Here is a 26,241-nt window from a genome sequence, read left to right on the forward strand (position 1 = left end):
AAGATAAGGTATATAAAGGTTATTCTCATTGCTCGGGCTTTGAGATTACTTAGATCATCCATAGTGTTTATGGAAAGCATATGTTGTATCCATATCACTGATCTGTCTAGTCATCTAACAACTGTCAACTCTCACCAAAGAACACTACTGTCATGAGCTGAAAGCTTCTTGTGTATAATCTGTATTTAATGTTCTTTATATTGCAGGCGCTGACAGATGAGCTGGCCCAGGCTAGAGATGAAAATAAGAGGACCCACAATGATATTATCCACTCAGAGAACATGCGACAGGGACGTGACAAGTACAAGACGCTGCGGCAGATCCGGCAAGGCAACACTAAGCAGCGAATTGATGAGTTTGAGGCAATGTAATGATGCTTGTAACAAGAAGGCAGGACTGTGGGAAAGGCAGATCTTAATGCTGTGTTCTTGTTTTGGTTTGGTGGTGTTGTTGTTGTTGTGGTTTGTTTTTCCTGAGGAGGGGTCACTGTATGACATTTAACAAATGTTCTCTAAACCCAGAGGTGTTTGAATCTTCTTTTTATTCCATACCTTCTATTAAACTTGGTATAGTTAAAAACTTACTATACCACTGATCCTGGTAACTTGCTCATGCCTTTGCTTAGTGCCAAAAGGCCTTATGTCACATCTCTTGTTAAGCAAGACAAATTGTAATAGGCCATGCTTCTAGTTGAAGATACGTGTCCAGCTTGGTCTAAAAATAAGCAACTGTGGGTGAATTTTGTGCCATACGTCTTTGTATTATTAGTTACAGTGTAAAGTCCAACAGTTGATAAGACAGATTGTAGAACTCAGGATTTGCAAGCACCTGTATGTATGTGTGTACCTGTGTGCACATGTGTTTATACACCCTGTTTTTTGTCTTGGTCTGGATGCCCACCTCCCCCTACCCCCACACAAAAGAACTGACAACACCTCAGAACTACTTTGTGTAGAAATTAGGCTTTTTCTGGTTGCTCTTCTCAACTGGAGAAATTCTGCAGTGATGGCTCAGAAGTGTGGCGTAGGGACAATGATGCCCTCCTCGTGTAACAACTAGGCAAATACTCTGTTGGAATCTAGTACACTACTGTGTTTGCATTCCAGCTTCCTTACTGATCAGTTATAGTGTAGTATTTATATATATATATAAAACATGCAATATGAGTTTAAAGGGAAATAGTTTTGCTCTGTATATTTTGTTACTTTTCAGATTTAATAAGACTTGCATCTGTAAAAATGCCTAAACAACACTGTAGTCTGATACAGTGCAGCTGATTATTTGCTATAAAGCATTGTGTAAAGATCATTTTTTTACTTAATGAAAATTGTTATATGTACACGATCCAATATATACAATTTTACTGCACCTATTTTTCTAACAAATTTTCTAATTTTTTTAAATGTTTGATTTAAAGTTTCAGACTCCAAAGATGAAGGGACTGCTTCTTTATATCACAGTTGTATTCTCTCTAGTAGAGAGCATTTCTGTGACCATTCCTTCCCCACTAATCTCCCCCTTTCCTTGAAAATCTGTTAGAAAGTGAGATACAGTATGTTGTCAGCTCTTCTCTTCCATTTATGACATCTGTGCTGCTTTATACTTGAGTTGAATCTTGTGTGGTTTTTTTATTTGCAGCAGCAAACATCTAAATAAAAGATCTGCAAAGTAACAAAGGACTTGGAGTCAAATGTTTCTTGTGGGGGGTGTATTTTGTGTAAGGTATGCTACTGCTCTCTTAGTTCTGGAACTTAACATACAAATCCCTGTGTCTTTAACTCTTAAGTCCTTAAAAGCCACATTGACCTTGAAAGAAAGAAAGGAGAATACTTGCTGTAATGACTAGGGTGACCATCTTCACCTGAGTCCCAGGGAAGGGATATATAGCAGCAGCACTAGTTACAGCTGTATATATGAAGTTTCTGCTGACTGTAACACTACATCTGAGGCAAAGGGAATTGACACAGTAGTTGGGCCTTAAGCTTGCATTTCCACCAGTTCACATGAATAAATGATAAGTTTAGCTAAACTCTTGTCCTGTCTGATCCATGTGGTATACAGCACTTGTTAATACTGTCTTACATCAGCAGCTGCTAAGAACAAGGAACTTCCTACAGCTACATTTATTCTATTAGCTGTTGTCCCACACTCTTGCTGAGGGAGAATTTACACATTTAACTGGTTTTAAGTACCATGATACAGCACATGTTTGAAAGGCATATGGCCAGAGCTTCTTAGGGTCATGTGAAGTAATACTGGCACTGTAGATAATTGTGAAGCACAGAGGTGTTGGCATCACCCATTTGCAGCAAGCAGTTAAAGATAAGCTAGTTTTTAATTCTCTCTGAACATGTATAAAACATTGAGATCAGAGTGAAAGCATAAAACTTTAAGGTAACAGTTATTTTCTCTAAGAATTGTAAGAATTTTCTCTAAGAACTATAAGAATTTAATCACAGACTTTAATCTGTGATTAAATTCTTCTAGTTCTGCTGTGCCCAGAAATGGAAAACTGCTTATCATCTGGTTACTGTTGTCTTGTCAGCATAATGCATTTCATACTGAGTTTGTCACTCCTGAAGAAACTATACTAACCTTATACTCTAGCTAGAGACACAGATAACAAAGCCTTAACTTTCGGAGAAATAAAACCTTCAGAATATCACATGCTTTCAAATGTGTAACTCTGTTCCCCAAAACCTGGAGTAGGCACTGTTGCAGTGTACCTTTCCCCAGACCTGAAAGGTATGTGCCACTTGAATTCAAAACATCACATGTGGGGAAGGAAAACTTGTTGTGCAGTAATCTCTCAGGACTTAAAGTTTTCCTTATGTGAATGCAGTAGAAGAGTAAAGTCCATCCACTTGTTTGGACTGTGGAGCACTTCCTGCCACTGGAGCACTGACTGAGAAACAAGGTCTGTACAGCCAAACGACTCCTCTGCAAGAAAGTGAAAGGGAAGGTCACAGGGTTACTTTTCACTTGGCTTTACCCAACTTCTGGCCCAATGGACTAGGTAACAACCAACCTCCTTCTCTCACTTCTATAGCAATTTCAGCTGTTCTGTAGCTCCTCAGGCATTAATTGCAATAAACTGTAGTTATACTTTTGAAGCATTATTTACATCCTGTTAAACTAGGATCACTCACTCTCAGCTTGCACAAAAGAATAATTTTTTGGTTGTATGACTTAAAAGCAGGGGAGCAAGTGTGCATACTAAAAACCAGCAGAACAGCACAAAGCCTCCTGCTTCTGTTCACCTCTAGTGACTTTACTGCATTACTAGGCTTAGGGCTTGGATAGTCATCTTCCCTCAAGAAGCAGGTAGTCCCTGCTCTAGCAGAAAGGAAAATGCTGGGTAGGACAATCAAAAGCAGCTCATGAAGAAGCCTGCACAGCACCGAGTCATTGCTAGTGATAATGCTCCTCTAAAGTGCATGTTGATACCATAACAAAGTGGCTGAGCCTCAATCTTTCATCTCAAATACTGAAACCAAAGCACTTACTTTCTGGGGTGAGAGACTCCACTGGGCAGTCTTCAAGTGACAATACTTCCCTGCTCAACTACCAGTTAGACAGGGCCTATTCAGCAAGCAGAGGGTTTCTCAGCCTTGAGAAAGAAAGCTCACTCTTATCTTAGAGCAGAGCCCAAAACTCAGACATGCGATAGGCCTCTCTGAGCAAGTTTCACTTTCTGTGTCTACTATTGATTCGTGGATGTAAAATAATAAGCACAGATATAAACAAGGGTGGAGTCTACTAGCTCATTAGTTCTTGTGCTTCCTTTTAATGAGATAGTGGTTAAAAGTAGCCAATTCATAGAAAACAGCCCAAGGAACAAGTCTCAAAGAAAGCTCTAGATGAGTTGACTCCACCCAACTTTTCTGGGCCTGTCTTCTGCATGGCCAGGCTCTGGCCCTAAAAGTCACCATGCTAACAAATGACTTTCCTGAAAATTCCCCCTGACACCCTTGAGCTTCTACACAGACCTGAACTAAAATACATGCATAGGTTCTTGCAGGCTCAAAGCCCAAGACTGCAAGTTGCTTAGGATGGGCTGGGGCTGTATGTGTAGGCACATGGCAGCAGGTAATAAATAGCACAGTGTAAATATTATTATTTAGAATGTAAACTAAACAAACTTTTTCCCAAACTACCTTCAATTTATAGTGATAAAGAACTTACTTGCACCAAGCTTGGCTCCTCCTAGGAACTGATCGCTTGAGCTGAAAGCTGACTGGTCCCAGACAGTCAAGTGTAGACATGATTGCTGTAGCTGAGCTGGGGTAACACCATCAAAGACAAACAAGTGTTTCCACTGGGGACAGGCTTCTTTCTTCAGGACAGGAGACTTTTGCTTTACCTCTGCTTGGTCTGGAAGGATAAGACAACTTCCCAAAAACAATGAGAGTTCAGCAAGGTTACTGATGTCTGAACCAGAAAACAGAACATTTACAATAATCAACTAGGGCCCTTTGGTTTGCCTTAAATAGCAAAAAAGTTCAGCTGAAGTGCAAGGTAGAACATGGTGCTAGTGTGTTTATTTTGGGACTTGCTCCTTTTCCTGTCTGCCTTCAGTGTGGGTGCCAGGAGGGTCTTCTGATCTGCTTTTCCTTTGCTATCATTGACTCCTGAGGGAGTCTTTACTCCCCATTCTGTTATCCAATACTGCCTGAAACCTGCTTTTCAGTAGATAAAATGGTCACCCATTTCACTGAAGACAGGTGCCACAGCAGATGAAATGGCTTTATGAAATGTTGTAAGTGTACCCCAGTATCATAATTCCAATGGCATCTGATGCCTGACAGTAAGAAAGTAAAATGATCCCACGTGCAAGCTACTCAGCGCATTGAAGAAAAATTCAGTCCCTCTTCTTTCCAAATGTCTAGAATGAAGAGGATAAAAGTTTCCTTTTCAATGTATTCAAAGCTATATTTAATTCTGCAAAGGCACAGCTGAAAATAGAAATGAAAATACCCTCTTGATTTGCGCTTTTTTTTTCCTTCCCTAATATCTAAAAGCAGATACTTAAACTAGTGAACTCTAAATTTTAATGACATCAGTAAATTCTGAAGTTCCATTCAGGACCCAAAGAGCATGTGGGACCCGTCACCGTCCTGCTGAGTGTTGCTGTTGTGCAGACACCCAAATGTCACTGTTACAAGGAAGTCTGACTAAGAGTATGGACAATGCCACTTTCACATGCCAGTCTCCTGCTGAAAACACGTTAATACATACCTTCGCAAAAAATGTGTGTGACATTTGCTATTTGAAGTGTTAGGTCTCATACATACCCTTTAACGAATGAGTTCAGCATTCCAGCACATCTCAGCATGGGCAAGTTCTTGGCCCCAAATATCATGACCTGAAGTTGGCAGTTAGGAACTCCTTGGTCTTTTTTTCCTGAAATAGGAGCATTTAACACATTAAATAACCAGTTAGTTCAGCTGCTAGCCTAAGATGCTGCTATAATTAAGTAGGAAAATGACTAAGCAGTACTACTGTGATAAGGACTCATAGTGCTTTATTAGGATCATTTGAAAGATTTAAACCTGCTTGTATGTGTATGATTCACACACAAAAAAGCAAGCAATGAGTAGCAGGTTGCTTTGTGATTCCTGTTCCAAACACAGAGCTTTCTGTTGTATTTGTGAAAAGTAAACACAGGGCTGTACCCACAGGAGCGTTTCTCTGAAACAAAGCCAGAAGCAGGAGAAACAGCCAAACCCACGGTGTGATACCGCTCCTCTGTGACAGCTCTAGTTACAGAGCAGAGACCCAGAACACAGGCATGCATAGGGAGGAAAAACGGAAGAAAGCAAGCTGGTAACTTTGGGGTCATCTGGAAAAGAAAAGGGCGCAAAATTAACGTAACAGCTAATTAGATCTTTCTGTTCGTATCTACCTGTTGCTATGATCCTGAACACAGAGAGCACTACTAGACCTCTGAATGTCTGCATACCTCACTATGACCTGGGGAGGTAAAGAAAATGAGGTTGTCCTATCCCCTCCCCCAAAAGTGTTTATTTTACTCCACCAGCAGGTGCTTGCTCTGACACACTACAGCAATACTTAATGTACCTTACAAGTCTTTCATTACCAAAACCTGAATCCTCACTGTACATTTTGAACCTAACATCTTCCAAGTGAAACAATCTCTCTAAAATGAGACCACTGGAGGAAGTCAAGGGTGCTGGTCTGGTGCCCTTGCAGCCATTTCCCTTCCACCTTTTCCCTAAATTGGCAGTCTCTGCCTTGGGCAGTAAAACTGCTGCAGCACCTCCAGAATAAGGTCTACTGGCAACACCATGACAGGCACAAGCTCTCCAGCCAAACAGCTGGATGCATCATCCTGCTGCCATTATAATGTGCAGCTTTTGTTGGCATTAAAAAGAACAAAAAGATTAAGTTGGCAAATGGTTGGATTTTAATGAATTTAAAATATAATACACCACAAAGCACGGTTTGCAGTAGCTGTTATCAACGCCATACAGGAATATTATATGGACGCATTGTTAGTCCTTCATTGATCGCAATTCTTTTCTCGCCAAGGGCGAGAATGTGTGCTGAAATGTTTTATACCTTCAGACTGGAAATTTTTATACTGGGCCGGTACTGACAGTCTTGCAGACACGAGGAGTTCGCCGCTGTACTGGATAAGATCATCTTCAGGCTTTTCAAGCTGAAGAAGGGGACATACAGAAACCTGCATTACTGCAATCATGCTATTCTACATCATTCTCACGGCTTATTATTTTTGCAATATGTCTTACTAACGGGCTGGATTGACAGCATTCTTCCCTCCATGACTTCAGAAGGCTGATCTTTTTCATAGCTTTCACTACATCCTCCTCTTAAGATACAACTAAGCACAAAAATTAAGAATTACCTTGGCTTTGAGCTGGTACCACTTGAACAACTGCATCGAGTTATCTTTGAAATTCCACGCTGCCAGTGGAATCACCACTTCCCCCAAGAACACCCTGTATTTGAGTGCTCCTGCATGCCATACAGAGATCTGAAGCTGTCGACTTCCCAGCTGTGAGTATTCAATCTTGTACTAGAAAGATAAACAGGATTTACAAACCAATACACAGGATGAATGCAGGCCCATGCTCATAACCTGCTCAAAGGAAGCCCAGCCACAGTACAGCTGAAGGAATGTGGATGCAAACAGAACCATGTTGTCTGAATGTGCTTTGCAATTTGCGTATTAGCCCAATATTAAGTATATTTAGCATTATACTTAAATGCTAAATAATGCTTATCCAAATATGAAACAACATTCCAGGAATACCTTGGCCTGCCTTGCTAAAGATTTTTATTATTAATGCAGAACTTTAAATAATTCTTGACCATTTTTGCTGGGGTTTTTTTATATTTCTGTTTTACACTCCCAGCAGAATGTGTCTGCTCTGCAGGCCAGTTCAAGATTAAGACAACTATCAAAGGTGCTAAAACTTCCATTCTGGTCAGTGGACATCTATTCAATGCAGTCAGTAGGGGCAAGGAAGTAATTCAGCTGACCACTAAATAAATCCCCGATCTACTCCCAAAACATAGTTAGAGCCCTTTGAGACATTGTTGGGTATCTAATATAGCCACATGAGACCGGTAAATATGATACCCAGCCTACAGGTGACCTGCACCCACCTGGACTGAAATCTGGAGGCAATGGCATGGATGAGGACATCGCTACCCACATTTAGGCTGTGAATCACAAGCTGGGTGTAGGCTCTGGGGTGAATCACCCTGGGCTCCAGTGATTCCCAAGAGCACTTACGCACCTCTCACACATGCAGCTACCTAAATGCAGGTGGCCTTAATTTGCAGCTGAATCCCACTGAGTTGGATCTCAGTGTCATGATGTAGTTTACCTGCACTAGCACTATGCTCTTTTGACCATTTCTGCTACTCTGGGTGAACTAATAATTAAACTAAATTTAAATATTTCTAAACTACCTTCAGTGCTCATGCAGCCAGCTCAGGCATGGCTCTCACTCTCCCTTTATCAGTTCTGCATGACTCTGGCATTGAAAAGGGACTATAAAATCAGGACCAATTATTCCAACTTCAGGCTCTTTTTTCTTCCAACTTAAACCCTATATACAGTCTTTGAGAACATGAGAATTTGGTATTCTCAAATATCAAAAAATATGAGAATTTGATATGTGATAGAATATGAGAATTTCAATACAGACTTTGAGAATATGAGAATTACATACATTACACAAATCTTTTTTTGTTGTTATTGAATTTTAACAATGGTCTTCTCAAACGTTTTGCCTGTTTCACTCACTACAAACTCTTGATGTTCATACACACGGCGAGGTGGGGGTAACACTGAAACTTTTGTGTAGTTCAAGGACTAACAATATAAGTTTGTCCCTCCATTAACTTTGTTTCATATCTCTTCCAAGACAACATGTTAATGAAGAACTCATCATCTTATGTGCTATTGCAGCTCACTGATGCACACAAAAAATGGGTTTGTAGTGATCTGAGTACAAAGCTGGAGCTGGGAACAACCAAACTAATCCAAACTCTCCCAGCTGACGGTACTCAGCTTCAGCTTCACATTTCATCAAGCGTCTGTGAAGTAAGAATAAGGGCTCCTATTTTCTACACATAGTTCTTACAAGGATGCAAGAAGTAATATTGCAAGGCATTAAGGAATTAAAATCATAACTACTGTGCTGTGGTGGGATTATCAATGTTTGAAATTAGAGACTACAAAGAGATGGCCTGGCATCAGTTGCAGGGGAAAAAGGAAGCAGGCAACATTTTAGAGGTGGTGGAATTCAGTTAGCATTCAGGTAACTGCAGAGAGACACTCCCAGTGGCAATGACAAAAGGGGTATCAGTTGAAAAGGATACTTGTGTAAAATACTAACTGCCCTGCAATACACCCAGTTCCTGAATGTACAAAAAAAGTGTCTATGAAAGACACTTTGCTTTTGCCACAACTCAGAACAACACTGGAATTCATTAAGAGTGTTTTCATTAACAAAGGCAGACTCTTCTGATGGTTTGCAATTTACTGTTGTAACTCCAAAAGCATTTTCTCTTATTTGGACTGAAAGACATAATATTTTAAATTATTGTTGTCAGTGACTCCTAGATTTGCCCCATCAGGATGATTCTGAACTTGCAGGATCGTACATTACAAAAGGAGACGTTACCATGGAAAAGCGTGCTTAGCGGCACACAATTGCAAACAGTACCTTCAAAGTCTCATCAAACTCTGGATCCACTGTGCTCTTTTTGACAGCTGTCTTCCGCTTACTCCGAGGAGATTTATCGGGAAGTAAATAAACCTTAACATACCTTGTAGACAGAGAGAAGGATGTATGGAAAGTGACCAGGAAAAAAAAAAATCAAACTAAGAAGAAAAATTAATTAGATGAGAGGACTTTTTTCTTAATTCTTAAACAATTTCATTGACTTTGCAATTTTCCAAGCAATAAAATGGTAAATTGTGATTTATATCATTTCTCAATAAAAGACTATAAGGGTCCCTGTATATCATTTGGCTAATGTGTTTCAATCCTATTCTAATTGGGAAAGGGATTAGGATCTGAATAGGAATCTTTTGTTTTCATCCTCTTGGCCTCTAATAAAATAGCCACCAAGGAAGTCACCTTGTTGGTTGCAGTGGCAGCTTTATGATGAAAACACACAGTATATTATGTGCTAAAAAAAAAAATAAAAATCAACTCAATCAACTTTAGGCTCATTGCTGCTTGTTCATTAAGAAAATACCTCATCTTTACAACACCAAGTACCATGTAGCAAAAAAATGTATAATCACACAAATAATACATAATAATTCATAACTCTTACAAATGCTAATTGTTGTAACAGCCACTAGAATGAAAGTGGGAGATTCTCTAAAGTGCTCAGAATTGCTCTAACATTGATTCAATGAAAACCAGTAAAAAAAATTTCTGGAAGCTGAGTTGGACCAATATCAAGCACCAATGATTCCTACCCAAAGTTTCTCATGTGTAGGTCACGTGAATATTAATACTTAAATATTCCCCTTAATATGAGTTCAGTGGGCCGTATTTGTGTTATGGCTTCAAAAGTAAAGAGTGTTAGCAATAGAGAGTGCTTGCTCACAGCTTGGCAGGGAAAGAAGCGATTGTTAACATAATACTAAATATTTTTAAACTGTACTTGTATATATTTCAGGTATTATGATTTAAACCAATTTTAAAACAGCCTCTTTATTAACTTACTGGGTAAATAAAATCAGCTGTATCTCATATCATCAGTGCAGAACTTACACTTCTTCCCTATTCCTTCCAAATTTATCCATAGGTAAAACTACTTTTTAAAATATTCAGGTACTAGAAGTTTTAGCCTCTATCGCCCCAGATTAATTTAATTAAAAAGTAGCCAGTCAGAGCTCAAACCAGTCAACAAGCTAAATAATTCAACAGGTTTTAAATGTCAGTTAAAAGTCTGCTTTTCAGCAAGTGTGTTAAGTGTGTACACTGACTGTACTTTTTCTGTTGGCTTGGAAACCAACAGAAATATATAAATATATACCAATAGAGAACATAATGTTCTCTACACAGCAGTTCCCAGATCGCCTTTCAGGCTTCCTGCAACTGTTTGCCTGGCATAATTACCAGGGGACTTAAAGAACCTTGACCCACTTCTTCAGAAGTGCTCCCAAACTGCCCTGTTTCAAAAGCTGCTGTTCCAGGAAGGCTTCTTTCATCACCAAGCTCATCTTTATGAATGTCCTCTGCAAGATGTGCAAAAGCCATATTCCTTCTGGGTGAAGGCGACTGCAATTCCACAATTCCAATGTGGTCACTCAAGTGCTCAAACACGGTGTGACAGCAGGGGCAAGAATAGGTAGTTAGGTATTCTACCTGGTGATTTCTATGAATGATTGCTGCATGGTCAGAGAGGATCATTTAGTAATAAACAGACAAATCACCAAGGCTTAACTATCCAACCAAAAATTTCTATGGCATATTTTATCCACAGAAGTAGGTATTTCTTCCTCGTACAGTAATACATAATTATTAAACAGCTTTAGATTTTAAAATGTGTTGCAGTATCTGAAATTTCTCTTCTTATTACAGAAGATGGAAGCAAAGCATAGCAATCACCTAGTGACCCACAGTGAGTCAGCAGATTAATTAGGAACATGACATCTCATGTTTTAACCACTTATGTTTTAATTTTGCAGGCACAACTTAAGAGCTAAAATCTGAACAGCTATTCTTGAGATCCAAAGGTGCTCATCAGCAACAGATACCCAACTGCCTGGTCACAGGCAGGGAAAGAGACAATTACTAGCAGAAAATGGTCAGAATGGAATAAGAGCTGGTATGAAACCTATTTGTCTTGCAGTGTGTATATGTAAAAAGGTCTGGTATATATGTTGGATGTTCTGAAAGTGCTAATATGGCATACCATCATATATCAATCAATTTCAATCACCACATACATAAGTATCTTAAACCTAGAATATTTTCTTTATTTTTTTCTCCTTCTCTACAAAATACTTACGGGTTACACTTTTTCTTTTTCTCTTCGCCATAAGCCAGGTTCTTGCATCCCTTGATGCAAATTTCTAAGATGCAAGCTTTGAAGATGTATCTTATGGCAAACTCTATTTCTCCCGTGACGTTAGCCTTGTCAAAATTGCCAGACTCGGTGCAAGTGCTGTTAAGACTATACAAACTCCCCTAAGAAAAGACAAATGTTTGGGAAAAGTAGCTTCAGATCAAATAGGACAAAACATTTATTTCCCTCAAAGATCCATATCTTTACAGACATGACTGTAAAGACATACTGCAAATCATGAAGATTTAGGGTAATCTGTATAAAACATTCTGTTGCTTCCATAACAGCCCTGCAAATTATGACTGTAATTGCAATTCTACTGCTTTGCCTTTTTCTCTTCAGTAACCTCTCTAGGCTAAGAAAATGCTTTCTTAGGTAGCGTCTAGATCTAGAAATTGTCTCCAAACAAAACTGCTATGTGGCTTCCCATGAGAAAATGGGATAAGTGTCTGAAAGGAAGAGAGTGAAAAACCGTCTGAAATCTAAGAACATAGAAAACACTGAACTAGACTGCTTTTAATACATAGCTCATAGTAGGGTACACTGCTGAGACGTTAGGTTCTATCATGTATTAAAGGAAACAAAAGTGGCCTTGCACATCCAGTAAATATTCTACAAGATCCCCCCAATTCCATGTAAAAATGACATACTCCATACTGCAAGCAGACTGTTCAGGAAAGATTAAAATATGAAGACATCCAGTTGTCATATGTTGGTGCATAAAGAAGGTGTTTCCTAGCTCACCTCAGCCACTTTGTTCTCCTTTCATCTACTTTTGCCTATGAGGCAAAGGTTTGGATGCTGTCCATCCACATATATAAACAACATTTGTGTCTAGCATTTACAGAGGCCATGAAACTGCAATGCAAGAACAGACTATAATCCTTTCTGTGGCCCAGCACAGACATCTAACTTTATGGTGCTATCTAGCCTTCACTGTAACAAATTATCAACTCAGTCAAAATACTTTAGTCTCCACTCATTTAGAATTATATTCTTTAAGGTGAGCCCTAGAAACTTTTTACATAGCATATGTCATGAAGACACAATTGTTGTTGTGATTAATCTTACAGCAGCATTGCCCTAGATTGCTAAGATATCTCTGTTAGATCACTCCTCCCTCTGAAAATAAGCATCAACCCACTCAGGACTGGTTAACCAAGGAGTTCTGCATTGCACAACCCAGCAGCTAAGAGTGCAGAGTAGTGTTTATAAGATCATATCTCTCTTCCATGCAGGTGCTTTACTTCGTTTGTGCAGCTTGCCAAATATTCATTTTAAAATTCACACCAACAGCTTAATTAGATTAAAGAAGCTATCTACTCTATTTTATAAGCTCTAAGTAACATACAAACTTGACAAAAGAAGGGCCAGGTGCTTATTGAGGAAGTCAGAAGAAGTGTTAGGACTGTTTTGACCTGATGCTTGTTGCATGTAATCTTGCTCCCTCCACGAGATGTGTATCAGTGTAATCAATCAATCTCCCTTGCAGCTTTGTTCTGCTCTGCTCTTTCACTCACTGACATATTTTTATTCATCTGACCAGAAAATGCTTATTTTCCACCAAAATCCTTCATGACAAAGGAATGCAAATAGATTTTTGTCTTAGCTCATATGTCCTAAAAAAAGTTCTGCAAAAGTCCCTAATATTTATTCCACAGAACCTCTTATTTATTTAGAGAAGCTGGATAGGTGTTCTGACTAATGACTTTTGGACTGAATATCACTACATATATCTCGCACATGATCAGGAGTCACGTACATTCAATGTAGAAATCACTTATCCTTTTGGTTCAGTGAACAGGGACTTAGCAATGACTTCATGTATTGCACCCCTGCTGGCATGACTGGAAGCAATGCCATCTGATATTTTGGAAGATATGTTTTCATGGAGTGGTAATCAACATCGAACACTTACCCATAAAGGGAAGTTTAAATGGAACTTGACCTTCCCCTTTATAAGACAGTAGAAAATATTTCACTTTTAAGCCTGGGCTGTCTATAGCCCAGGTCAAATGGTTGTCATTAGAATCACAAATGTCATCCAGAATTGTTATCCATTTGTCAGTTTAACACCTCAGACTCCACAGTGCAGTAAACTATGAGAGATTGCCAAGGTCCTCGTGTGTGTTTTTACTCATCTGCAAAGTGAGCAGGCTGGTTTAATTTTGATTCCCTAAAAGTCATTTTAGTTCCCTTCTTTACAATATCAGTCATGGATTCTTTGGATACTTCACCCTGCTTAACCTCACCATTAAGACATAGAAATTGGCTTCCACAGTTAATCATAGAGACTTTAAAGCATGCACTGAATTAATTTCAAACTGGCTTCCTTCTCTCTCATTTGCAGTATTCAAAATGCCATCCATCAGAGGATGACTCAATGCCATCCCCTAAACCTATGAATTGCTCCCCTGGATTCCGTCACTGTCAGCTTCCTCTTCATTCACTGACATTCTGACATTTGAATTTCCACTGACATTTCCATTACCACAGTTCTTGCAGAATAACGAAACCCTTCAGTTAAATGAAGTTTTAAGAGAAAAAGATAGCTACTAGGTTAGAAAGAACCATGTTCATGATACCAACCCTAATATAAAATGGGAAGAATGTTAGTTGCATTTGCAGCAGAAGCTGATCTATCAATTATTCATTATTAATGGGTATATCCATCTATCAATTATCCATTATTAATTTGATTGGGCTTATGTTGCAAAAAGTTCACAGTATTACTATGAGGACCATGCCAAAGGCAGTCAGTCTTTCATCAGATACAAACTCAAGTAAAATTCTTCGTTCATTTTGTAATATAATCCAAAATACACCAACATTTTGCACAAGATCTTAGCTTTTTTCTGTCCCTATTAGGCACCTCTTCTGTTGTGCTTCATCCTTCAACTTACATGTTTTCTGCCATCACAGAAAACTGCATCACTTGTGGGACTGGTTGTTATGTCTTCTTCCTCCTTGCAATTCCTTTTGGTCAGAATTTCATGGTCATTTTGGGCACCAGTGATGAGCTGTTGAAGACTGGGTGTACTTTTCATCTGTAAGAAATTCAGGAAGTAATTTTTTTTAATTTAAGAAAAATTCCCTGATTGCTTCAGGAATGCTATCAGAAGAAAATTCAGTAATAGCTACAATTCACTCTGATCAATGCCACACAGGTGGCACACTTTCAAAGACAATGTATTAACTTAATTTAAATGTTGATTTACAACTCTCTCATCCCAGCTAGTAGTACATTCATTATATTCATAGTTTTCTAAAATCAACATACCAGCACCTAATCTAAGGATCACTACCACAGCAATTACTGACAACGGTCTACTAATAACACACCAAAAGTGGCAATATACTAATAAAAGGCCTTATTAGCTTTTAACAAAACAGTAATTTTGCAAGAAAAAAAATATCTTGCCTCCAGGAAATTAAAAAAATGAAAAATAGTATTTTGCCATATGCATGACACATGCCCATGTCTACCTATGCAAGAATGAATATAGGTTGAAAGAGACTTGAAAATAGAAACAGACTCACAAGTTCTTATTTAGCTTTGATCATAGAAAAAGTTTCAGTTTCTGAGGTGTTCTTGACTTTGCTTTGACTAAGTCCATTCACCTTTGCAGTCTTCCCATTAAAACCCTGATAATTTGTGGAAAGTTAAGATATATAGTAGCAAAACTCCCCGAGATTTACCTTCAGCCACCTCCGTTATCCTAAAAACAGTTAACAGAATGAAGTGCCAAAAGACTAACACATACGGCTAGAAATACGCTGAAAATAGATTTTAGCTCATTCTGGCACACCACTACCCCTGGATAATACAATCTATGAAAAGTATGTTCACAGTTCAATGGGTAGGAAAAGAGTGAGGCAAGACATTTTACAGGGTTAGGATCTAAGAAAATAATTTATCCAAAAAAATTTGTGTAACAGCGACTACCTGAAAGACTAGAAAGAATATAGTGTGACCAAATCAACAAAAGGATTGGGACTTATTTGCATAGAAGAAACAGATAATACATATTTAACAGACCTGGGAACCCCTCCTGCACCATCAGCAGAAAGCACTACAGAATGAGGACAACAGAGGAGATAATATATTGAGATTACTTCTGAAAAAACAGAATGTGCAAAATCCAAACCAGTATGCTGTTATTATAACACACAGAAATTGTTATGTGTAATAACTGCCCTACCTTAAGAATAGATGTAAGAATTCATTAAGTTCCCTTGTGAGAAGGAAACAGACAGAAAATGCATTCAGAATATAGTCTCAAAAAAACCCTCAAACAAATCAAAACATCATATTTCTCAGCAGAGAAATTGTCTTCTGCTTTATAAAAACCTGAAACACCACTGATTTCACTTGCTAACCAAAACAACCTACTACACAGTGAATTTTAGCTACTACTTGGATCAGAAATATTCTGTTTAACACAACAGAGAAGTCTAAGTGATTGACAAGGCAACATAACTACCAGTGCTAAACTTAGCATCAGGTCACATAAGCAAGACTCCCACCTAGTCGAGCTCTAATGTCTGCAGCAGCACGCATCCGCTGTCACAGGAGGGGTAACCCACAGCTACCGATGCACCACAAACAGCTTCCAAAGCTTGCACCTGTCTGCTTGTTCCCCCAGTGAGGCAGGTATACTTGCAGTTCCTTTAATGAACTTAGAGATTCTGACGGTGAGAGGCCCTAGAAAACACTGTTCGATTAACTTCCTAAATCCAGATTTTACACTGGCTGGTAGTTCTTGCTGTTGGATTGTTTTTTCACTATTACTGAAGTTGAATATAATCTCTTTCAACTTTAATCTGAAGGAATCAAGCTCCGAACATATCACAAATTTAGAAAACTTACTTAAGAAACAGATAGTGCTCTTGAGACTGAAGTGGTGCCCCAGTCTTATACCCTGCACGTTCAAAACGGCAGTTACAGCTATTACTTCCCAGTCATTCCTAGAAGAAAAATGTACACTTTCTAGGGGAAAAAATACTGTTTCAATTCATTCTCCAAAAATTAAAGTTTTTTCTGGAACTTGGACATCACAACAAGTAAGATTTCTACATCATATTTTGTTATAAAGTTGAGTAATTAGTTGTTTTGTAAGTGCTATTTAAAACAGGTTCTGTCCCTAAACTTAAGTCATAGTTCTAGTAAGGATGTAGACAGCTACCCTTATTAAAGGAAAACAAAGATGGAAAAGAAAAAAAATAAATGGAATAATAATGCAATACTGCCACTGACAGAGATTAAAAATAATTTTTAAAATCACAGTAAAGATACAAAAAGCCATCATATAAGTGCAGGGACAGACAAGAAAAAATTTCTTCAATATTAAAAAAACCTAAATGGCAAAGATGACATTCACAAGAAAAAAAGATCAACACTAATTCTAGCAAAATTAAAATTGTAGCTTAAGTATAGTCTAACTGGTTTGAGTGAAACAAAAGCTCCCTGCCTCAGAGAAACAGAGCTCTGACACACAAACAACATTGAAATCTATCTTTCAAAATCTGTAATGCAAAGGGTAGACATAAATTAAGTCCTAAATCTTTAAATGGGCAATTAAAACCCCACACAAATAATTTGGAATCTCCTACTAATACATTTCTCAAGCCAAAGAATCCATATCCATCTTTTAAACATGACAGGCTGTGTGTGGTCAGCATGCAATGAAGCACAGTTTAAGTTCATATTATCTCCAACTCTGATGTTTTTCAATGCATTAAAAGAGCAGTGCTCTGCCAGTGGAATAAAGTGACACTGAAGTGTGGTTTCCACAATGAAAGCAGCACTCAGGTAGTTAATAACACTTGTGAATTTTGTTTATAATGTAATTGCATACAGAAATACCAGAACTAATTTTGCAGAGTTCACAGACCTTGTGCTGGGCCAATTCAAACCACTAGTCCATGCGGTCTGACATCCTGTCTCTTCCATTTATCAGCACCTAACACTTCAGAGGAAAGTGAAAAGTGTGCATCAAGGGAGCTGTGAGTAATATTTGCCATGAGGTCTGGCCCAAAGCAAAACCTTTCCTCAGCATCTAATTCAGGCACTTAGCAGACCACATTTACCTCATTCAGATGAACAAGGCAATTCAGTAAGTACCCACTATGTGGAAAACTGAGTATGGACAAAGTTCAGTCACTTGAGAGGTGAAAGTGTACAAAACAAAATCTTCAGTGTAACTTTAAAGCAGATATGTGACATCATCTTCAGCCCTGCACAATTTGTGGAAAAACAGATGACTGGATTTTTCTCAAACTTGTCAAGAAAACACTGAAAGCTAGAGACTGTAACCAAAGCAAAAGGAAAAGGGAAGTTGCCCAACAACTAACAGCAGTCAACGTTTTCTCCTTGCCAAATTAAAAAGTGCTCAGAAAGTGTCAGGATGGGTTTTGGATGGTCATAGCTTGGTCCTGTTCAGCAGCAAGAGTGGCAGGAGGAGGAGAAGGTGCTCTCACCTCCGTGCAGCCCATCAATCACACAGAGCAGACATCAATCAGCCTCAAGAAAGTCTGTGAGCACCTGACAGCAAAATGACCCATCCTATCCCTCCCTATGTGAGGATCTTTGTAAAATCTCAGTCTAACATTTCAGCTCTGGGCTGAGATCAAGTGTGCAGACTCAAGTCAAAAACCTGTGAAGAATCAGAGTTCTGGCCACGGTCAGTGAACATCAGCTAAGCCCTGCTTGTATAATAAAAGTAAAATTCCACTGTGTAAGTCATTATTCTTACAAATATATTCCATTCCTGAAACAGCCCTTATTACAGTTAGAGACTGTGTATAATAATATGGATACCCTGCTTGTAACGTTGATGGCAGTGTCAGACTGGCTCCTTCTTTGCTTCCTTCTTTCCACGTTCTGCCCATAATCTGTGGTTAGGAGACGTCTGTCAGCCATATCATTCTGGGACTTAGAGATTTCTGAAGTGAAAATAAAGAGAGAAGTCACTATAACCAACATTGCAAGCAATCCTGTAGATTTACAGGCTAATTCTGTAGCTTTCAAACTTTCATCCTGCAATTTTAGTGTTGATCTCCTAAGAGCAAGAAACAGATGGGAAGGCAAGTGCTTGTCCCATTTTGTATAATTATATTTTGCCTACCTAAGTCTTGCCTGCTGTTTCAACTGGAAATTATACTCCTTGCTTCCTATCATTATAGCTGCTGCAATGAATTGTTGTATGCTATCAAATATGGTTTCCTTGCAGAAGTAGCTACTACGAGTCCCCATATATAGTTTGATTTGTAAAGCAGTTTGGTTTGGTTCAGGATAAAAGCAAGATCATTATAACAACATAAAGCAACATGACAATGGAAAGTAGAAAGCAGAGCATACTGGAAAATATTTAGAAATTCATCCAAAGTATGGATGAAAGGAGAGGTATTACATACTCTGGTCCCAAACCACATATAATTTTAAGAACATGAGTAGCCCTCATTGACTTCAATAACATTACTTATATGGATAAGCTTATGTCCATACTTAAGTACCTTATTGAATTAGCACTTCAGTAACATCTAGTTTATTGTCAAATAAATCTATAGGACAATTGGACATTTAGTGCACCACTTTTTGCTTCTTATTCCTCAGGGTACAGTCAGAACTTCACTTAAAGGGAAGGGCAGCACTCATCCATGATTTCTGAAGTTGAAAACTAGCAGGCTTAGCAGCAGACACTTTGTTGTAAATCCCAGATAGTCTCTCATGAAGAATTAATAACTTATAAGTGGTACATGAAATAGCTATCATATGTTTAATTCATACAGAAGAAATAAATATTTCTCTCACAACATGAGCCTCTGTGGAGGAACTTCAGACAGCAGACAATATGTCATTATGGTGTTCAAAAACAATGGCACTCTTAAGTGTGATTTTTAAAGCCACTTTGGGTTAGTTTTGTTCTTAGCATTCAGTCCTCAGATGTTTACTGTACTCTGTGTACACCATTAAGACATCATGTGACATATTCACAGGCAGGCTCAATTAAGTCATTTCTGACTGTAAATGAAACCAGGTTTTTAAAATACACAGTGAAATGAGAGATCATAAAAGAGACTGGAGTGAGTGATCTAATGGAGTAGATACAATCTGAGTAGCTCGACCAGCAGTAGAAGCAGAAACACAAGCTTGCCTCACTCTCTTAAAATGAACAGGTTACAGAACAGGTTACTGTGAGAAAAAAAAATGATTGTTCATTTTTCATATCTATTCCTCCTTTGGCTTCTCTACCCAAATAGTCAGTAAAACAGACACTATCTCTAGTGCCAAGGGCAATTTTGCACTGCAAATAAAACTACAACCAGCAACTTATTTTACATTCACCAAATGGCAACCATTGGATTATAATCTCCTGTTGCTTCCAAACCATGCTGGAACAGGAGGTAACAGCATAAAAAGCAGACTGTACAATGGCGGCATTGTGCTACACGCGCTAATCCTTTGTTCCAGCTGCTCTCAGGCACGTGCACACACTGGCTCCAGTGATGGAATCAGAGGCATAAAGAGGTTCTCCAGGTTTATTTACTGCAATACACAAGAGCTGGGTGTATTAAATACCTCTGCAAACCAGGACATTTTTATCTAGATAAGATACAGAGTACTAACTTTAGACACTCGTGACCAAAAGCATTTATCAGCACAGTACCAGGTTCCACTTTAAGAGGCCATATTGTCTGAAAGAGCTGTTTTCTTAGGTCAAGAAGCCCAAGTCTTTCTCTCTGTAAGACTTCCTATACTTTTTAATTATTGACTTCAGTGATTGCAACAGCCTGTTATTTTCTCACAAATTAAAAGGTTCTACCCTGAGGATGATAGCACCTGAGTGGGGTTTCACATACAGCTGACCTGAGCTAACAACTTGCTGCCATCCCCCTCTGCAACCACTGCTCTTCCCTCCTCAATCCCTGGCTCCTGGCCCAGCACCCTCTGTTGTGCAGGCTCCAACGTATATACCCTACCTGGAGCCTATTTAACTCACTAAACCAGCAGAAAAGTACCTATGTGTTTTGTCCGGGTTAATGTTCTTCCCTTTTAATTAGCTAAATCAGTTTCCACAGGGGTCTAGAAGCACTGGTGCTAATGCAAGTTAAGTGATGGCAGCGTAAGGCCACAAACAGAGAGAGAAGAAAGATGTGGGGGTAGTAGGACCTTCCTTTTGGTAGCAGTGAACTATTCAATTAGCTTGCTGCAGTCCTGACAGTCTGTACTAGTAACTGTGGGATAAGCCCAGGCTTCAAACTAACAGCAAAATAAATTACTTTGCATCCAATTCTCTGCTGCCTCAGCTATCTGCTTCCAGTAACAAAGTATCCTACACCACCCTACACTACACTTCTGTTGAGGAGGGACAGCCATTGAGCCTCTGCATAGCTTTAATATGTGTTCACACAGACACAACATTAAATTTGCATAGTTAAAAGAGAACAGGCCTTTAGGATGGGTGGAAGAAGTTAGAGGAAAGACCAAACAAGAGCTAAGACAAGAGTTAGGGGGAAAGGCAGAAAGGCACTAAAGCCAAATTTATTCAGGTCTAATCTCACATTTGGGGCTGTCTAAGATGAAGCTAGTAAGAAAACACTAAGGTTTGTTCAAATACATGCAAATCTGCAAGCCCCTGTAATCTTCATAAGGCTCAGAAGTTGTTTTCCTCTGGTCACTGATGCCTTTAATTTCTTCTTCACAAAGGCTGGCTGTCCTCAGTGTAGTTAGCCTTAGAGGTGTGTAAATAGTTTGCACCCTAAAGAACAGCACGCAGCATAAGTGAATGGAAGGAACCAAAAGCATCAGAATGCAAGAAGAGTTGTTAGGACTGGCTGGCTCTTAGAAGTATGCACTGAAAAAAACCACCCAACTAGACAGACTGAGAAAGAGGAAGGAAGTTCTCTTGAAAACTGCCAGTGAATGAAAATATGAAACTCTACTCCCATTACATGATAAGATTCTTTGACAGGGTCCATTGGAGTTCAGTCAGATAGATAACACGAAGATCACTACAGTAGAAAGTGGTTATTACGCTGGGCTAATGTGAGTTAAATGTACTGCATCTGAACACCCAGTAAACTTAAAAATAACATTATACAGTCTTTTCGCATCTTTACAAGAAAGGCATTCTGGGTTGGTATCATCAGCTTGGTAAACAACTAGCAGAATACTGAAGGAGAATTAGACTTACTGTATTTTTCAGGTTGGCTCAGTCTTGGCATTAGTCATTTCAGCCATTACTCAATACCCTTTGTTTATAACTATTTTTTGGCCAATACTTTGGCAAAAAAATTGAAACATTTGACTACATTACTCTAGAATGACAAAGCAGTGAAAGCTACTTACTTTTTATATGTGTTGTGAGAGACAAAAACAAGTTTTCCACAGATTTATTAAAACTTTTAGACTGTCTCAGTTCCTGCAAATGGGAGATGCCAAGAGTAAGAAAACACAAAATATTTGCTCTTTTAAAGTTTCCATGATCACATATCTACAGGTCACATAACAATCAGATGGTAAGGCTGCAGCCCTTTGCTCACTTCTGTAGACAAATACATCTGAAGACATATGTTGACATGGTTGAAAACTGTCACAGTAATGTATGAAGATGGAAAACAATCTTTCCAGTTCCATACTCTTTGATATCAAAGTGGAACTCCTTGTAGGAAGATCACATAGCAATTTCATAAATACAAGTAATTCTATCACTGATTTGTTGTAGTGTATTTAATACTTCAAGTAGGAAAGTCCTATCTATTACAGATGCTCCTGTGCCTCTGAATCAAAGACTTTTCGTCAAACTCCAGGTAAGCACATATTAGAATGTTTACAGAATTGCAATGGGCTTCAAAACTAGGGCCTCAGGACCCAGTCCAAAATGAACTGAAATAGTAAGTTAGTGTGATTTCGATGAGTTCTGAGCCATGTCCTACTATTCTGTCCACTAGAAACTGTATTGCAAAGGCAACCATCAAATTCACCATTTTTCACTCAGTAATGAAAGTAACACATGGAATGATGGCTTTATAAATGACTACTGAATATCACAGGATCATGGGATCCTTCAGGCTAGAGATCTCAGTCCAGCCTTCCTGTACTGAGGCACCAAAAACCAGGTGTAGTGTTCTAGTACCAAGCAGAGAGGGTTAATCACTTCCCTCAAAAACTGAAAACTAATTGAAAACATCCCTCATGATAGACTCTGACCTTTCTCTCCTACTACCAATGCAGCATAAAAAAAAAAATGACAAAGGAACATAAGGCAGCATTTATATTGCAATATGATGCTACAGCAGTTGCTATTTACTGCATTTCTGTGGCTGGCCTTTTCATATGAATGACACCCTAAGAGGTGCGTGTATAAGTATATTTTGCAGATGTGTACATTTACCATCACATTGCTTCCTGCTGCGGCTTCTGTGAAAGGAGGCGGAGTTGGAGGTACGACAGAAATTTTACTAGAAATTTAAGAGACAATAAACAGTGCAACAATTAATATATTATGCTAATAGATGGATAAATAAACCACGTTCATATACAGTATCTTTGTTATCTGTCTTTCCTGCAATCTAAAGATCTGGGTTGAGATCCTGTGTCTTTAAGAGTTGCAGCACCGGCTTATTGCCTGTTTGTAAGAGTTAGGACTACCTTTCTATCTTCTCAATCTTGGGCTGCTCTAGGCAGAATTATTAATTTAAAACAATCAAGACAACCTAATTTAGGACAGGCTTCCTAGACTTCTATATGGTTGGCAGTATTACAGTCTGTGTCTGGAATGTTAAAACACAATTCCTGTGTAATGCACCCCATCTCAGTTTCAGAGATGTTTTCAGAAAACAGTCATCTTTATTTACAGTACTAAAAGGATCCTTCCTTGCCTGGGCCCAGAGCTGTTAGAGCCTCTTTACAGCATTCCAGCCATTTCATCTGTTGTAAATAGCCCAGGTCTGTGAAAAAAAATCTGGTATCTAACTGAGTCTGTTACCATGGCACAATCACGGACCCTAAAGGCAGCTGGCAAACTCCCTTTTTGATTCTCTTTTACTTTTACCACATCTAAGTAAAAGCAAGTCCTTATGCAGCCCTGGTTAGGAGCACATCTAGCTGACTATAAGTTTCTGTCTTACGCAGCTATGCCTTGACAGATAATTATGATAAGATACAAAGAGATGGTCTCAATTTTATTTTACTTTTTTTTTAAAGGAAGAGGGTTTCTTTTATACAATATAGTTTAAGTAGACTGTTATTTCATTATATATCACTGGTAATAAGTATGGTCATGCTTAGGCCTCAAGTCAAAGTATTTATTCAGTGTAAACTGGAATTTTTACTTGTTTTAAGTTTTGGTAAGAGGACGCGCCTTACTGAATACAGAACTTCTTGTCTACTATTCAGTCTAAAGCTATCAAATCAGCAATATATCTCATTGAGCAAATAATGATGCTATTGCTATTATACCTAGTAAATAATTTTCATCTCTGATCATTCAAAAGTAGGGTGTAAATTTGAAAGATAACAGTGTAAACAGGTATGCGAAAAATACAACTAGTTTTAACAAGAATATTACATGTCCCTTCATTTCAAGTAAATAAGAAACTATTACTCCAAACATAGTACTCTCTTTTGTACTTGGGATCCTTTCTATGGATCGCTGAGAGATAAAAAAGGTAATTTTTCTATGCTTTTACCATTTGTACTCCAAAAGTATTGAAATTTGTTTTTCATAATAAAAAAATGAAAACTGCTGACTGGTTTATAATATACAATATATTACCTAGACAAATTCTCAGTGTCCTAGGACCATTTGTCCTTTTATGAGTCTTACCTCAGTTTCTGATAAGATTTCAAGAGCTTTGCACCAACTGTTTCATGCCTGCCTGTGAAGGAGAAAAAAAAACAACACCCAAAGGTCATTTAGCAATAACAGCAGTTACTAATGCCTGTATAATACTTTTTAAAATCAGTGCCTTTTCAGGAACCGGCCTGTATTTACAGAAGCTCATGCACATGCAAGTCAGGAGTGAAATCAACCCCCACCTGACGTATCAGCATACATGCCAAGCAACACACAAGTTTCTCCTGTATCACAAACTCTATCATGATTTCACCTTCACCTCTCGCAGGTGACACACTCAGACCAGCTCTTCACAAATGCAGAGGACAATCATGTACGGATGCTAACAGGTCCATTCCTACAGGTTGCTAAGTGCTCTCAGCCTCCTGAGGTCCAGGAGGCAGGTAGTGCATGGGCCCACCACACTAAAGCACACTTCAACCATAAAACTCAAACACTGTGGAAAGCTTGAAAATGTGTACAAGAGTAGGCACATGGTCATCTCTTGCATCTTATGAAAAATTCTTTTCACTTTTCCTACTAGTGACCTGAACAATCATGAAAACACATGACTAGCTCACAAACATGAGCAAAACCCTTTGCTAAGGCCATCCCTGTGGGGAAATAGCAACCATGTCACGTTCCTCAGGTAAGCAGCCACATGATGTAAAGAACACCAAGGAGCAAGCGCTCCATCAGGCACGAACAATGAAGACTCATAAAAAGGTAGTTTGCTCCTGAGTGATTGCCAACAGAAAGAAGGGCTAAATGCATGTAACAAATGGCCAAATGAAAGTAGCTGGAGTGGCTTTAGTCACTAATCATTCCTAACACAAAAAGCAGCATGTGATCTATGCTTTGCTGAAGATGCCATTAATTATAATGTATTACTTACATATAAGTAGCAGACCTTGGTGGTGGTAGAAACAACAATCAACTTATTGATGTTACAAATTTCAATCAGAACTCCAGACTTAATGCTCTGTTATTAATAAGTAATATTTGGTATCTTGATTTATTGCAGCATTAAATGATTTCTTAGATTTTCAATTTATTAGTTAGTAAGGCAATCTACCACTTTTATGAAAATATGACTTTTATTCTTTAGGTAGAAGCAACACAAAATTAATAAAGAGCATACTGATCTAACTTTTTTTTTTTTACTCTGCAACTTGAAAAAACTTCACTGTAACATATATTTCTTCAGTTAAACTTATTTTACAGTGAATACTTCACTTGTGTTGTATTTTCAAACCAAAAGAGGGCACTGCCTCCCCAGGCTTGAAGGATACATAACTACTACGACTGCTGTTTCAAAAGTTTGCCATTTTTTAACCCCAATATCAGTTGATCTAATCAAAGGAACTAAACAAAACCTATTTCTCCCTGAAGGCTTATCTTCTGTATATCCTTAGATCTTTGTGACTTCAACAGTATCACTATTAGACTAACTAAGCAAAATGCTTCAAGCACCCACAAAGCTTTGATAATGCAAGGAGAGAATTCATTTACTGTACTGGAAAGAGGGACAGTCAGTATCTTGCAATATCAGATTCAGTGTCTGAGAACAACATAGCGTTTTCCAATAACTCAGAGACATTATTAAAATTACTGGCTTCAGACTCACTGAAAAGAATATGAGGGAAAATTATTAAAAATTGTTATGGGATACAACTGTGCTTTAAAAGATCAGTCAACCAATACTTTAAAATCAGAAACTGTATTAGCTAAAATGGAATTCAGTGAAATCTTTCAAATTTTAAATGAATTGTTTTAGCAGGAACTGTAGTTCATTTCTTAACTTGCTACCTGC

At 38.4% G+C, this 26,241-nt stretch overlaps 2 protein-coding genes across 2 annotated transcripts in view; one reads left to right on the plus strand and one right to left on the minus strand.

Annotated features, from left to right (window-relative positions):
- The window catches only part of EZR (ezrin), a 38,641-nt gene extending 36,712 nt beyond the window's left edge, over positions 1 to 1,929 (plus strand). Inside the window, exon 13 of the mRNA XM_072856021.1 lies at positions 207 to 1,929. Coding sequence (XP_072712122.1) covers positions 207 to 371 — 165 coding nt within the window. The 3' untranslated portion in view covers positions 372 to 1,929. The remainder of the gene's footprint in view (positions 1 to 206) is intronic.
- SYTL3 (synaptotagmin like 3) overlaps positions 1,780 to 26,241 on the minus strand; it is a 35,454-nt gene continuing 10,992 nt past the window's right edge. Inside the window, exons 5-16 of the mRNA XM_072856020.1 lie at positions 24,420 to 24,471; positions 22,986 to 23,052; positions 21,941 to 22,013; positions 18,410 to 18,534; positions 14,493 to 14,636; positions 11,533 to 11,711; positions 9,225 to 9,327; positions 6,890 to 7,060; positions 6,583 to 6,682; positions 5,295 to 5,403; positions 4,186 to 4,391; positions 1,780 to 2,940 (exon numbers count right to left, since the gene is read on the minus strand). Coding sequence (XP_072712121.1) covers positions 2,810 to 2,940; positions 4,186 to 4,391; positions 5,295 to 5,403; positions 6,583 to 6,682; positions 6,890 to 7,060; positions 9,225 to 9,327; positions 11,533 to 11,711; positions 14,493 to 14,636; positions 18,410 to 18,534; positions 21,941 to 22,013; positions 22,986 to 23,052; positions 24,420 to 24,471 — 1,460 coding nt within the window. The 3' untranslated portion in view covers positions 1,780 to 2,809. The remainder of the gene's footprint in view (positions 2,941 to 4,185; positions 4,392 to 5,294; positions 5,404 to 6,582; positions 6,683 to 6,889; positions 7,061 to 9,224; positions 9,328 to 11,532; positions 11,712 to 14,492; positions 14,637 to 18,409; positions 18,535 to 21,940; positions 22,014 to 22,985; positions 23,053 to 24,419; positions 24,472 to 26,241) is intronic.

This window comes from Ciconia boyciana, chromosome 3 (genome assembly GCF_034638445.1).
Source record: "Ciconia boyciana chromosome 3, ASM3463844v1, whole genome shotgun sequence".
Classification (NCBI taxonomy): domain Eukaryota; kingdom Metazoa; phylum Chordata; class Aves; order Ciconiiformes; family Ciconiidae; genus Ciconia; species Ciconia boyciana.